The 15,768-nt window shown below is 40.4% G+C and overlaps 1 protein-coding gene across 2 annotated transcripts in view; it reads left to right on the top strand.

The window, feature by feature from the left end:
* Positions 1 to 3,500: 3,500 nt before the first annotated feature.
* Positions 3,501 to 15,768, top strand: part of NLK (nemo like kinase) — a 146,008-nt gene continuing 133,740 nt past the window's right edge. Inside the window, exon 1 of one of the 2 annotated variants that reach the window (XR_002647724.2) lies at positions 3,501 to 5,096. Coding sequence is in view for 1 of the 2 variants with exons in the window: in XM_022596157.2 (XP_022451865.1) it covers positions 4,639 to 5,096 (458 nt within the window). In the remaining variant the exon portion in view is untranslated. The remainder of the gene's footprint in view (positions 5,097 to 15,768) is intronic. The other variant, XM_022596157.2, reaches the window with a different exon arrangement.

Here is a 15,768-nt window from a genome sequence, read left to right as displayed (position 1 = left end):
GATCACCTCCCACTTCCTGCACATTCTATTCCTGCTTATGCATTCTGATGTCCTGCGTGCTTTTTTTAGGCTTTAAGTGCTATCCTGCTGAGTCACTTCCAACTTCTTGTTCATCATGCTCAGCTCTTGAAAATGGAGCAGAATGGAAAGGGCCAGATATTGTACTGTCTGGTGATGTGTTTAAGGGGAATTGAGTGTCTGTCAGGCCGGCTCCATGTGGATGGAATGCTGGGGACGTGAACTGAGCAGTGCCCGAAGTGTATTTCTCATCTGACACGTAGGACACTTTGCCTTGGAGTGTAATACTAATAATAACCACTCCACTTACTGCCCCCATGAGGAGCCGGGCAGGCCCTGGGCTTGTGCTTTCCATTATTGTCTATTTGAATCATCGCAACTGTTGGAGAAGTAAGGGATCCTCTCTATTTTATGGACAAGGAAATTCAGACTAAGATAGGTTAAGGAACTTGCCCAAGATCATACAGCTAGTAAGGGGCAGAGCAGGGATTCAAACCCATGATCTATATCTGTGCTGTCTAATATGATAGCCACTAGCCACATGAGGCTATTGAGCACTTGAAATGTGACTAGTACGATGGAGGAAACTGAAATTTTAATTTAGTTGAGATGTGCTGTTAATGCAAAATACACACCAGATTTCGAAGACTTAGTATCAAAATATATATACATATATACACAATCTTTTTTTTTACATTGATTATATGTTTAACATAACAAATTTTGGATATGTTGATTTAGATAAAATATATTAAATTACAAATAGAATTAGTTTCTTTTAACTTTTTAATATGACTACTAGAACATTTAAAAGTTTTTATGTTACTCTCTATATTTCTATTGGACAGAGCTGATCTAAATCATGGACATTAAATAGTCACTAGACTAGTGATTTCCCAATATTTTTTATAAATTTTTGGAGCATAAATCCCCAATTTACATATTTTATTTATTTATACATAATATACATGTACACAACTCTGTATATTATGTACATTATAAAACACTGACAAAATGGACACTTTAAAAAGATGAAATAAAAAATAAGCAGAAATAGAAGTTGTACTAATTTCTTTGTGGAGCCCAGTGGCTCACTTTGTGCACCGCTTGGTGTGTGCACACATCATTTTGGAAACTCTCGCACCAGACTTAGAGCTCCTTCCTGAAGGGCAGACTGTTAACTTGTGTCTCCCTTCCCCTATTGTTGCACCTAGCACAATGCCTAGATAGAGTCGGTGCTCAGTAAATATCTGTGGCAGGAATAAATAGCTCTTCATATGCAATAATTTTCTGGTGAATTGGATGTATTTCTTTGTTTCACATGCATTGAGCACTTTCTAGGTGCCAGGTGCTATACTAGATACAGAAAAGTAAAGTTGACTCAGCCCCTTTAGGCCAGTGCTTCTCAAACTTTAGTGCATGTAAGAATCACCTGGAGGGCTTATTAAACAGATTCCTGCCCCCCACCCCCAAGATTCTGATTGAAAGAGAATGAACATATATTGCCAGGAACTTTAAAATGTATCACCTTAATTTAATCCCCAACTCTACTTGATGAGGCATATATTACTACCTTCATTTTCAGTCGAGGCAACTGAAACTCAGAAAAGTTAAATTGCCTAAGTCATAAAGCTAGTGAATAGCAGAGCTTGGACTGGTACCCACTTCTGTTCTCAGAAACGCATGCAAATCTTTATTACCTTCACCTTTTAGACTCTGCCCAAGGAACCGGGCATATCACAGAATGAGACAGACAAGCTTTCTGTCCTGGTCAAACTCAGTAAACAATTAAAAAATAAAGAGTTCTCAGTGCTATGAGGGAGGTAGTGCCTTGTTATATATCTATATAACAGAAGCACTTACTCTACCACAGGGTTAGGGAAAGCTTTCCAGAAAAAAAAGTGAAGACCTGAACTATAAGTTAGAGGAGTGGAGTGGGGAGTGTTTGGAGCTGAAGATATGCTTGAAGGCTTGGAGGCAACAAACCATTTGAGGAACTGAAAGAAATTCAGAATGTCTGGAGTATAGAGGGTTGAGGTGAGAGATAAGACTGCTGAGGAAGGCGGGAACCAGATCTAGCTGGGCTATTTAGACTTATTGACTTTTTTCAAGGGTAGGGGTGCGGTCAGACTTGTATTTTTAAAAGATTGCAATGCTCTCAGCGGAGGGTGGATTAGAGGAGAGCAAGCCTGCAGGCAGGGAGATGCGTTAATTAAAGATGCTAGTGGCATGCATTTGGGTAATACTGTGGTGACTGGGGAGAAGGGTGTGTGTGTTTAGAAGTGTTCAAAAGCGTTTAAGACTTGATGATTGACTAGAAGGGGAGGAGTGGGCAGGCAAAAGAGGAATCAATGATGATTTCCAGGATTGAGTGCACAATTTTAGTAAGGGTAAGGTACTGTAAGCTTATTATTTCATATTTTTAAAGAAAAATAAATTAAGATAAGTGAGGTTATGTGAAAGTGAAAGATGTTATTTTAGTAAGATTTCAATGACTAGAACTTATTAGAAAATATGGGAGAAAATTACAGTCTTTGTGGTTAAGTTTATTATTTTTGTTGTCTTAATTAGTATCAATAGCCCTATCGTTCAATGAGCATGTAGTTGTGAAAACGAAATAACGCGTGTTTCTGCCACTATGAGGATTAGCCATGGAGGACCAGCTATAGGCTATGAACTGTCAGTCTACTGAGTTTCTAGAGTGACTGTCTTGTTGAATAACCTTGGTTGAGTTTCTGAAGCTCGACATCCCCTTTTGCTCCTATTTCTCCACACCTGATGTTTTTAAAAGGGGTAGTAGATGATTCCAATCAATGGATGATTTGGACTCCGCCTTCTTCATCTAGGTCCCGCCCCCGTCTTTAGACCACACCCCTTACAGTTGGCCCCGCCCCTTGATCATCGCTGATATGACAGCGAATTCGCCACAATCCTGACCTATAGGAGACCTGAAGGGTGGGACCGAGATCAGTCTTTTTTTCCATTTGTCAAATCAAGTGTCTATCTGGTCCCAGTCTCATCCCACTTCCTCTTCAAGCCAATGATTGGTTGCTCTGTTCTTGGTGCCCGGCTCACGATTGGTTCTTTCGTTCCACCCCTCTCTTCCAGCTTTTGCAGGCGGGATTAGCACGCAGCTTCCTGCTCCTGCCAAAAAAAATAAAAGAAGAAAAAGAAAAGAGGAGAGAGGCGAAAGAAAATGTCACGGAGATCTTTGGTGTTTAATTCGCTTTTGGTCTTGTCGGTCAGGCCCAACTCTGCCTTTTGATTGGTCTTTCGATCTGCCCATCCGGGCTCGGGGGCGGGATTTCCCCAGGAGACCCACACTCTGTCGCCACTGGCCGAACAGTGCGCCTGTCTGAAGCTCCCGGCCCGGGATTGGAGGCGGACGCGGACAGGTGGGCGTGGATTGGCTAGGGTAGCCGGTCAGTGTGAGGCGGGGGCGGGGCCTCGGCGGCTGGTTGCGCGTGTCCGCCGCTGGCTCCGCTCTATCCGGCTTTGCTAGGGGAGGTGAGTCCGGCCGCGGCGGCACCGGCGGCTGAGGAGGCGGCGGCTCGAGGAGAAAGCGGCCGCGGCGGCTGAGGAGAAAGCGGCCGCGGGGACGGAAGCCGGGTGGGGGGGAGGGGGGGAGACGGAGCAGCCTTGAGCCCTGCGGGGGCCGTCGCGCGGGGGGACCCACCCGCTCTCCCCCCCAACCCTCCTCAGCAGAAGCAGCCGGCGGCGGGGGCAGGAGTCAGCCCGCTTCCGACTGCACCCCGCCCGTCTCCCGGGGCTCCCATTCTTTGGCCCCGGGACCTTAACCTCCTCCCGGGGCGGTTCCCTGTGTCTGGGCGTCCGAGTGCTGCCCACCTCTCTTTCATTGCTCCCGGCACCTCCTTACCTTCACTTTGCCCCGGTTCTCTTTCTCCTCTCTGTCCTGCCCTGTCGCCTCCTCTGCTCACTCTGTCCCTCCTGCCTCCTTCCCTGGCTCTTTTCTGTTCGGGAAAGTTTAGTACCCCCCCCGCCCCCCCAATCAGGTCAACCTGACGAGGAGTAGGGGGAGATGTAGGAAGGCCTGAGAGTTCGAGGGGGGGAGCTAGTTTCCCTGAACATTTCCCCCCATCTTTTCACTTTGGGGTGGTTGGAATTTTTTTCAGTTGCATTTTTGAGGAGGTGGTAGGTGTTTAGAAAAGGATGTGGGAATGGAAGGGGTAGATGAGTCAAGCCTCTTACAAGATTCCCAGGGTGGTGTGTTACCTGATCCTTTTCGCGTGTGGAGTTCAGGGGGTCGGGAGGTTTGGCCTTTATTCCCACATTCAAAGTTGGAACCTCCCCCGAATTAAGGATGGAGTTTTAGTACCCACTTGTGGCAGGAAACCTGGGGGGAAGGGGTCCCTTTTTCCTTTTTCTTTTTCTTTTCTCTTTTCTTTTATTTTTTGGGGCAACCCACACCCTTCCACACACACTCACCCCCAAATTAAACACCAGTATCCTCTAACTTGTCTGGATTGACTGATGAAGACATAAAGCCACTTCCGCTCCATGATTTTGGAGGTGGAGTGAGTGGGTTTTTTCTTCATTTTTAAATGGCCAAATGACAGCTTGACCCAGTTTGCTTTCCAATCAAAGGGCATTTTTTTTTGAATGTCTCTTTGTGGCGCAAGAGCCAACGCAAAAATGATGGCGGCTTACAATGGCGGTACATCTGCGGCAGCAGCAGGGCACCACCACCACCATCACCACCACCTTCCACACCTCCCTCCTCCTCACCTTCACCACCACCACCACCCTCAGCACCATCTTCATCCCGGGTCGGCTGCTGCTGTCCACCCCGTACAGCAGCATACCTCCTCCGCAGCTGCGGCAGCCGCAGCAGCGGCCGCAGCTGCAGCCATGTTAAACCCTGGGCAGCAGCAGCCGTATTTCCCATCACCGGCCCCGGGTCAGGCTCCTGGACCAGCTGCAGCAGCCCCAGCTCAGGTACAGGCTGCCGCAGCTGCCACAGTTAAGGCGCACCATCATCAGCACTCGCATCACCCACAACAGCAGCTGGATATTGAGCCGGATAGACCTATTGGATATGGAGCCTTTGGCGTCGTCTGGTGAGTATCCAGAGCAAAACACAGCTTCTCCTGGTTCCTTCTCATGGTTGTCGTTGGGCAAGTCCTTTCTCATGGTTTTCTCCACGTCAACCCAAGTGGAACAAGCTTCTCAGCTCAACTGAAGGAAGGCACCCTTCCTTACCTGGTAAAGAGGCCTGATGGCATCGGTTATCTAGGCTTGTGCTTTGGAGTCATGGACAGCGTTGGTGGAGCACCCTCTGTTGAGTAACTCACATAAGTTTGTTGTCTACCAAACCTATTGTGTGGAACCTAAGCAAGCCACTGAATGGAGATTCAGTAAATAGATGAATGCATGGAATGCTTATTTCTACACAGACCTTGGCCATCTCTCATGTTCGATTTAGTTTGAATCAGTTGCCCAATTGCAGCAAATGTCACAATTGACCCAAACTGGATTCTTTATAATAGTCTTGTCATTGGGGTATACGTTGCATAACTACTTTGCTCTTTCTGTCTTTTCATTCCTTAATTTGTGATCTTGATCCCCAGAAGGAAGATAAGGTTCATAGTTGAACCAGTTAAGTCATTGCATGAGTGGTTTATTTTAAACCATAAAGCTACAGTTGGGAAGTATGTAGCTTTAGTCTTTTGATAAGAATGCATTAAATATAGCATCACACATGAGTACCACAATTGAGGTCAGTAGACTGTAACTATGCAGTGGCCCACATTCAGTGTAATGTTTTAGTGTCATTTAGTGGCTTGTAAGTTGCTGTTATCCCTTGGTTGGCTGCTGTAGTAGGAAGTATACTTTTTAAACATGAAACTTCTCTACTTTTGCTAGTGCTAGTATACTTTTTAAAGTCCGAGGGCTTCTTAAATGCAACATTTTGTCTCTTTGTCCTTCTTAGGAAGATTGATAGTTTATAATAAAATGTATTTTTCATTGTAGGGTCCTATTTCTTTCAAAACTAGAGTGAACTGAGCTTTTCCCCCCAAGGATTAAGTATTCTGGTGTGGATAGATGAATTGATGTTTTCAGTGCTTCAAAATTAGATTCCTTCAACTATACCTCAATTTAAAAAAAGAAAAGATTCTTGTTAATGTATAGAAAAGCCCTCATCACCACAGGAGAACGAACTCTTTGGAACTAGCCTAGTAAATGTCTCCTTTCGTCATTGCTTTTCAGGCTATAATTGACATGTTTCATTTTTGCATTATATCTGGCCATCTTTATTTACATTTCAGATTTTATAAACTAGGCTACTAAGTGATCCGATCCATCTTTTTTTAAACTGGTGAAGTCCAGTGTTTTCCCAGCAAGTTCTCCAAGGTGTGTGGGATTCCTGGTGGGAAAGAATGCAGCCGGTAATGGTGCCTTTTCAGTCTCTGCTCAGGGACCTGCCTGTTCTTGCCTTCCTCTCATCCCTTCCATATCCTGTCCTCAGGGACTGCACTGTGAACTGCTGTTCCTTGTCCAGCCCTTGAGGATTTCAAAGCAGGGGGGGGGCAGGGGGCAGGAAAAAGATCGTTCCTTGCTTTAAATTTTGTCATAGATTTACTGAGAATTTGTTTGGATTTTCTTAGACCTGGATGCTTTCTTTCATTTTAGTGCTTTGCATGCAGTGCTAAGAACTAGAGATGCTGAAAGGGAAATGGGTTGCAGCATTCTTGACTATGTTCTAAAGATGTTATTCACCTACATTTCTGTCAAATGATGATGTGATTTGTAGAAGTTTTAACTTCAAGTTGGTGCTAAGGGAATTTTTTTTTAAGGGGAGGGAGGTGAGGAACTGTAGTGCTGAAACATATCCCACAGCAAACATTCTGGTAGTGGGTGTTCTGAATTACCAATACATGAAAAGCTGAATGTGTTTGATTTGAATCCATTCTAGGTTCTTTCACTGATCGACCCCTTCTACCACCCATGGAGTTCTTTCCATGTACTTGAAGTACCTCCATATCTGTGTCATCTTCCACTGTACACCAGTTGTTGAGCGTTTGCCCTGTCTGACTGACTACATTTGTAAGCCCTATGAGGGTAGTGACTGTGTCTGCTAGAGTACTTCTTTTTTTCCCCAGCACCTACCACAGTGTTGTGGCATCTTTGCTGCTTGGTTACTTGATCTCCTGGTCAGGTCCTCCTTTGTTCTTTAATCAAGTTTTTCTACTTAGCTGCATTGAATGTTTTTATCAGCTGTTACAGGTGAAATACAATTTGGTATGAAAAAAAAGAGGAAAGAGTTCCAGGTGTGTGTTTTAGTATGCGAATTCTTTTCTATTTTTATATTTACATATTTATGAATTGCTGTCTGAATTGCTTATTATATTTGGAATTTGACTGCTATATGACGTGAGTAAGATTATGAAAACTAGAGATCTGGACACCAAACCACAGTGAATTGCACTGGTATTCTCAAACCCAAGCTAAAGATATTAGTGAGCTTTTTTACTTTTTAACTAACTGAATGAAAATTTTTCATTTTAATTTAGAAGGCACCTAATGAGTCTGAAACAACTATTTTCTAAAGTGATTAAAATGGAACATAAAAATATTCTCCTAATGATACATCATTTAATTCAAAGCACCATATAACTACTTGGGCATTATAAGATTCACTTAGACTCAAATATGTTTAATACCTTTTGCAAGTATTTTTCTTCTGACATATGAAAAGAAATTATATCTGCTCTCGTTTCTTTTTTTGGACATGTACCCAGTGGTACTAACTGATGGCTAAATATGTTGCATATAATTTTGAGGGATATTATTGTTTCTCCATGTAGACAAGGAGAGATATTTGTAGAAGTGATGCAGCATTTTACCATTCAGATTTATCACTGAACAATTTAGTCTACCAGGCTTGATTTATCTTTCTGCTGAATTTAACTATTGGAATAACCTATCAGTGTTGGACAGTTGTGTAAAAGTAGTGAATTACATATTACCTTGCTGGTAAAGGTGGTGCTTTGACAGTTCAATTAAGGTTTCATTAACAATTGTCTGCTGTGTTTTATCTCAAAGTAAGGTTTCCAGTTTACCTAGTAATATCACGGGGTAGCCTGAGACACATTCATTGCCAATGACAGAATATTGTTCATGGGTTATCAAAGCATTGTATATAATTTGACCTTCTTTATCAGATAACAAGGCTTTCAAATGCCCATATGGACATTTTCATAATACAAAACCAAAACACAAAACAACTCACAAACAGGACCCTCAGTTGTTTGGTGAGAATAATGTAAATACCTTCTTGTCTGTAGTTCACATTTGCCAGAGGAAAGTAAGTTATACTGTTCTTAAAGATGTATTATAACATAAAGGCTTCAGGGGCTCGTGAAGTGTATGCTTTTGAGAATTGGAGGAAGTTGACCCCATGAGAAAGGTTTGAGGACCGCTAAACCCAGGCAGTTTTGACATTGTCAGCCAAAAATATCAGATTGAATTAATGGTACATATTGCCACCTTAATAAAAGTGAGTCTGGAAAAAGCTTCTCCTTTATAAAATCAGTGTTTTTTACTTATCTGATTAATTGAAAGATCAAAGATCCTGGGATTCATTCAGTCTGTTGTCTTTGTACTCCAAGTAAAGTTGGAGAACTTTGAATTTTATTATTCCAATTCCTTCAGCAGGTTACCTTTATTTAAGTAGTTTGAAACTTAAGCATCACTGTACTGATACTTAGTTACTTACTAGCTGTGTGATCTTGATATATTGTTTAACTTCTCTGCTCCTCATCTATACAGTGAGGATAATACTAGCACCCGTCTCGTACAATTGGTATGAGGATTAAATGAGGTAATCCTTGTAAACCAGTGAGTACACTGTCTAGCACACAGTAAGCACTCAATAAATGTTAGCTGGGTTTTATTGTGGTTACTTTTGGTAGGAGAATCAAACTTGTGTAAATGTGCATAGAAGTGGCTTCACATAAGATCAGATTTATCAGGTAAAATCAACATGCAGACTATTTTTTGGAGGCATGACTTTAAATACCATAGAGTGTCCCCTTAGTTGTGCTACATGCCAGGGAAGTAAGGAGGGTTGAATTTAGAGTTAGGGTAAAATATTCTGTCCAATTCTCTCAATTAATTAAAAACAAATGCATAGAAAAAACATAATATACATGTTTGTATGGACTTGGTAGGTGTTTAGCCAGATCGTCTGTACTGTTTTAGAAAGTATGGATTTCCATGCCTGGAAGGACATTAATTTTTTTTTTCTCAGAATGTAACAAATGAAGGACATCCTTATTGTCAAAGTTCAGCTTTAGTAGAAATTCATTTTACTTGTGTTTGGATGAAAAGGTGTGAGTTGTTAAAGAAGATCACAGTGAGGCAGGGGAAATGTGTGATTTAATCAAAAACTATTCAGTGTAAATCCTTATGCATGGCAGAGATTGTCTAGCTTGCTCATCTTGTGAAAATTAGAGGCATCTTGTATTTTCTGATGTTTTCTCTCCTTTACTCCTCAAATAGCAAACTATAATTTGGAAAAATGGGGAATGCTTTTGGGATAATTTTGGGAAAATGCTGGAGTTAGTTGCGTCAGAAAGAGTGGTATACTAAAGTGTATTGTTATTAACTGTGTTTTACAGGTTGAGAATCTGTAGTATTGAGAAGTTTCTCTATCAGCCAAGATTAACAGCCACAGCTGGATTCTTTGGGGGGGTCTGCTTTGTGAAAAGAGCTTTGAAGAAGCAGAGCCTGCACCATAAAAAGGAAACGGTTGCTCTTCTAGACATAACAAAGCATCCGTGTGAAACTAGAAATGTGGAAATCTATATTGTTAGTTTTAACTACAAACGAACTTACTTTTAGAAACTGCGGGTTCATTGTCATAAAGCAGAGGAGGCAAAGAGAGAAAATAAAAGTAACACAGTCTAATGATATTGAACTAGTTTCTTGGCGAGAGAAACTCCATAGCCTGTAACACTGGAAGTCATTTTGTACTTGGGCTCCTGGACAAGATTATGCAGATTTTATTCAAAAACCAAAAATGAAACAAAACCAACACAAAACAAAACACAACAAAAGAAACTCATTGTATTCTTAGGGAGAAATGTCATGTTCTGCTATTGAATATCAGCTTAAAAGAAAAAAGGTGATTTTTTTTCCTTAAAAAATACGTTTCAGAAAGAGTTGCCTTTTCAGACAAGCTAAAACAACAATATCCCTCAAAATTACATGCATCTTTTTTAGCTGTCAGTTAGTACCACTGGTGCATGTCCTGAAAAAGAAATAGGGGTAGATGTAGTTCCCTTTCATGTGCTATGCTAGAAGAATATTTGCAAAGTACATTAACTGAATGTTTATTTGAGTCTCAAGTTCTGGGATTTAATCCTCAAAATTTAGGCAACTGTAAGCATTGTTGTTCCTTGATATAAAAAGCCATCTTCTAATGGAGTACTGGAATATTTCATTATCTTCACAACTTGGAGCATTAGAGTTTCACTGACTTCTATATGTAGAATTGAGTGTCTATTCTTGGTGGTTCTTATTAGATTTGTTGATGTCCTAGCAGTTTAAGAATCAACTGTTTGTTTACTGTAAGTTTCCTTAATATGCTGATTTGATTTCTTTGATGGGAATTGTCAAAGCCAAAGAAACTTTTTCATTTGTCATCCAACCAAACAGAAAGAAGTCATTGGATAGAAGCTCTTCCCATTATAAGATTATATTTGGGTTTTACTTATGATTCCCTGTGCTTCCATAATACGTGAATTATTTGTTGATTGGGTCATCTAATGCAGATCAACAATGATTTCCTAACTAAAATAGCTTGTCAGTTTGATCCTTTTGTTGCTTGGGGGTAACAAAGAGTGCCTGAGGCAACAGCTGTAATACTGTGAATAAGCACGTGACAAGTCCTCATAGACCTAGTCAGTAGTTCTAAGGTACCTAGCCAAGAGACGTTAGAAAAAATTCTGGCACTTTGGCATTATGAAAAGATGACTTCTAAGGAAACTATACTGAGTTCAACTTTAATAGTTAATTGTAATGGTGTGAGTAGAGGGACTCTGTACAGGGAATTCTGCCTTTGATCATGATTGGTGCTCTTTACCTAAACCCGGTTTCACATCTGTGTTTTGAATTAGTTTGGCTAATTGAATCATATGGAAGGTTTTGACACTGTTGGAAGTCACTAGTCAAAGTGTTTTTATTGTTAGCCTGCTACAGACCAGCACTGTTGTAGGCACTAATGAGGATATTTCGTTCTATTACTAATTTAGCAAACCTGTTTCAAGTTTCTGCTATTATCTGTACGGTGCTTGGGATATAAAGATGTTTAAGTCACAGTATTGCCCTGAAGGAGCTTACAGTTAAATAAACAGTATGAAAAGTGATACATCCCTGCTCTCAGGGAGTCTTGATGGAGAATTGAAGCTAAATTTGAAACCGTCAAAAACATAAGGACAAATTATTTTCACTTGTTCTTATAATACTCATTTACTGTGTGTTGACTGTTTGCCAGGCACTGTGCTGGATGATAAGGATTTAAAGGAGATTATGATCTAGTGGGGGAGAGAGATTTGTAAATGGATAGTTGTAATTCACTGCCATAAATGCAGCAATAGAGATACTCCCCGGGAATACAGAGGAGGAATTGCTGTGGAAGGTATGGATGCTTCCTAGAAGAGATAATACCTCAACTACTGAGTGTTAAGAATGAGAGTCGGGCTTCCCTGGTGGCGCAGTGGTTGAGAGTCTGCCTGCCGATGCAGGGGACACGGGTTCGTGCCCCGGTCCGGGAAGATCCCACATGCCGCGGAGCGGCTGGACCCGTGAGCCTGCGCGTCCAGAGCCTGTGCTCCGCAACGGGAGAGGCCACAATAGTGAGAGGCCCGCGTACCGCAAAAAAAAAAAAAAAAAGAATGAGAGAGTCCGCAACGGGGAAGGGCATTATGAGTGGATGGGCCCTTGTGAGGGGGACTCACGGGGCTGGAGTTGCTGAAGGTGATCGGAGGTAAGGGTGGAGACGAAACCTTGAGCTAGATCCTGAAGAGGTTGGAGTGTCCTGCTGAAGAGATGAGACACCATTGGTACGTGGGAGAGGGGCAAAAAAAACTTACTCTTTTTATGAGTAAAGCACATATATACATACAGTACATAAACAGATATACAACATATCTATGGTATTAAAATTTCATGGGGGGGCAGTTAAGGGGGAAAATGTCTGAAAACGCTCCTGGGGGCGGGCAATAATGAAAAAGGTTGAAATATTAGGAATGGCAACCATTGGAAGTTTTTAAGAGAGTGACTTGTTCAGATTGGTTTTTCTTTAAGATACGTAAATGGAAGAGTAGAGGTAGCTGAGGTCTGGGCCTTAGGGAATGTTCTCAGTTGTAGGTGGAAGAAATTATTGGAGGTGGAACTAAGGGTAGTCAGATAGGAAAATGTGTTCATAGTGCATAGAGTGACAACCTATGCACAGCAGAAGATGGTTAGGAAGATGGGAGTGATTTTGGTGCAGATAAAGTCAAAATGGGGGTGGAAAAGGCCATTGAATTTAGCAAGCAGATCATTGATGGCACATGAGAGAATGATTGTATGATTTTTTCCCCCTCTGATATATATATATATGTTTCTTTCTAAAGAATGTCTTCAGTATTAGCAGCACTTTTATTGTTAATAAAATTCTCCCAAATCCCAAGTTGTTATTTATAGTTTAATAAACCGGGGAACTTGATGTTTATTATATTCAAGGCACCATTTCCCTGGGAGGATTCTTTTTCTTAAATGACAGGGTAATAAAGTACTAACTAAACTTGTTAGGAGACAAGGTTATGGTCCCTGCCTTGGTACCAACAACTCTATGACCTTGATAAAGTTATTTGACTTTTCTGCGTCTTGGTTTCCTCATTTATAAAATCCTGTGCTTCCTAAGTTTATATTATAAAATTGCATTAATATTTGTAAAGCATTCTGGCATTACTTTGGGCAAATAGATTCTGCTAGTGACCACAAGACAACTTTCTTCAGGCCTCCAGATGTTGAATAGCTTGTCAAATTGTTTAAAGGTAGGATGAGGTAAATGTAACCCTTTTCCAGTGTGATGACTTACATAGAGTTTTCAAATTTGGGATCAGATTTTAAGTGTGCGGTTTGTCCAAAAGACTCACTTTCTCCTGTTACTGACTTATTGGTAATGATTATACATGTTGTGGTGCAGTTGCGAAGGGCCTGCCTATTTGCAAATGAGCAATCAATTTTTTCCTCAATATAAATTTGGTATTATTTTCCTGATAGTACTTTCCCTTTTTAATGTTTTAGACTTATTTGCTTGCCTTCCTAAATATTTGGAGTGATTTTTAAATATTTAAATAATGTCTTATGTTAAGTATTTTGTCTTTTTTTGTGAGTAACCAGGTAAGCTGATTTGCCTACCAGTGCTTACATTAACTAACAAGTTGATTTAAAATGTTATGTTTTTACGAATCTTTGAAATTCTGAATTTACGTAGGGAATTTACTAGTTTGCAGATGGATCTCCCAGAAAAAGAGCTGTGTCACAGCTTTAAGGCTATAGCAGTTTAGGGCATACATGCCCAGAGATAGAGGGAGCTCGACTTCCTAAAGCTCTTCCACAGCAGGAAGGGAGCAGTTTCATAGATGTCCTCAATAGTCCTCAGTAAGCCAGTAGCGCTGTCCCTAGATACACAGTTGACCCTTGAACAACATGGGTTTGAACTGTGCAGGTCTACTTAATATGCAGATTTTTAAAAATAAGTATATTGGAAACTTTCTTAGAGATTTGTGACAATTTGAAAAAACCACATAGCCTAGAAATATCCAAAACATTAAGTAAAAGGTGTCATGAATGCATAAAATATATGTAGATACTAGTCTATCCTTACATAGGCAAGGTGAATGATGTTTAATATAAAATTAATAGTGTGTTAGTTTTCTCACTCTCTTATAACTTTGCTTTCAAAGAATTACATTAACATACAGTATGCTCCCTGCCCCCACTATTTATTCAGAGTTGGAGAAACTATATCAGCCTATCGTTACAGGTAACTGGCTTTTTAAAAAATGTAACAATGTTTCCAATACTCATATTGATTAAACTAGCCTACCATAAAGCTACCATATTGCTGCTTCTTTGTTATCAATGCATGACTAGTTATACCTGTAAAAAAATATTAATTTCTTTTTCATGTTATCTTTTCATTTTGGACGTCTAGCATTAGTGATATGTATAATATCTACAGTGTTTTGTATCATATAAGACAGTATTGATGGGTACTGACAGATGATTCATCTTGTAAATAGCACTGCAGAAGTATTTTCTCCTCTATGATTTTCTTAATAACATTTTCTTTTCTCTAGCTTACTTTGTTGTAAAAATACAGTATATAATATATGTAACATACAAAATATGTGTTAATCGACTGTTTGTGTTATCAGTAAGGCTTCCTTTCAGTCAACCATAGGCTACTAGAAGTTGAGTTTGGGGGGAGTCAAAAGTTATGCATGGATTTTTGACTGCACTGGGCAGGGGAGGTCAGCACCCCTAACCTTCGAGTTGTTCAAGGGTCAACTGTATAATGCAAGCCACATAATGTGATTTAAAATTTTCTACACTAAAAAAGTAAAAAACAGGTGAAATTAATTTTAGTAATTATTTTACTTAACTCAATATATCCAAAATATTATCATTTCAAATGTTATTACTATAAAAGTCATAAATTAGATATTTTACATTCCTTTTTTCATACAAAATGTACAAGATCCAGTGTGTCTCTTAGCGCTTACAACACTTCTCAATTTGGACTAACCAAATTTCAAGTGTTCAGTATCCATGGGGCTACTGACTGCCTTATTGACCAGCCCAGTTCTAGAGTCTCTTTGGCCTTTATTGGGTTGTTCACTCATTTCTGAACCAGTCACTGTCAGTGGGGATAAGGTTACTTTTGGATCAGTCAGGTCCACCCCTGGACCTGGAGATGGAGTCAGTTATAAGTGGGAGGGATGAATTCCAGCAATGAATGCTGGGAAGGTAGTCATTAAATGACCAAGAACGCATTCATCTAACTTAAGTCAGACTCAGAAGAACTTGACAGGGTGTGTTTATAGAGCAAAGTGGAATAATGTTCTTTGTAGAGAAGTTGTCCTGCCTGCCCTGAATTATTTGGAGTATTTTCCTTTTCTGAAGCCCTGTTTGCCTAAAGTAGCAAAAGGTAAAATTGGTACTTGATCCTTGCCATTTTTGCTTTCCTTCCCAGTTGGATCAGATATCCTCCACTGATTTCTTTTCTTTCCTCTCTCAGTGTTGTGGTTTTGTTATCTAGATAAAGTTCTCAGTCTTGTTTTCAGTTTAAGTAATATAGAGCTCAGTAGTGTGAGGCAGCAGACTTCTTACAGGGGAATGGACAACACAGAAACTTTTTGTTTATCCGTTCCTTGACCTAAAATTCTTGCTCTGAGCTACAGAGAAAAGGTGAAGAGAGACATTTGAACAAATGGATAAAATTAGTCATTTGACCCAGATTGAGCCGTTTTTTTTTTCTGTCTGCGTGGATAAAAACCATCCTCCAATTTACATAAGCAGGTGATTTTTCTTACATGCTAATTTTTTTAATGTACCATGGCAGAGAGCTACAGATTTGCAGGTTGTGTAAGTAAATTGAAATAAACCAGGTGACTTTATTTCTCTTTATTATCTTACCAGTACAGAAGCACCCAAAGGGTGCAATTATCAGGC

This window comes from Delphinapterus leucas, chromosome 19, assembly GCF_059928025.1.
Source record: "Delphinapterus leucas isolate spDelLeu-1000000601 "Yukka" chromosome 19, BTC_Dleu_Yukka2, whole genome shotgun sequence".
NCBI classification, from domain to species: domain Eukaryota; kingdom Metazoa; phylum Chordata; class Mammalia; order Artiodactyla; family Monodontidae; genus Delphinapterus; species Delphinapterus leucas.
The sequence above is the reverse complement of the archived record's forward strand: the minus strand, read 5'-3'. Positions and strand labels throughout refer to the sequence as shown.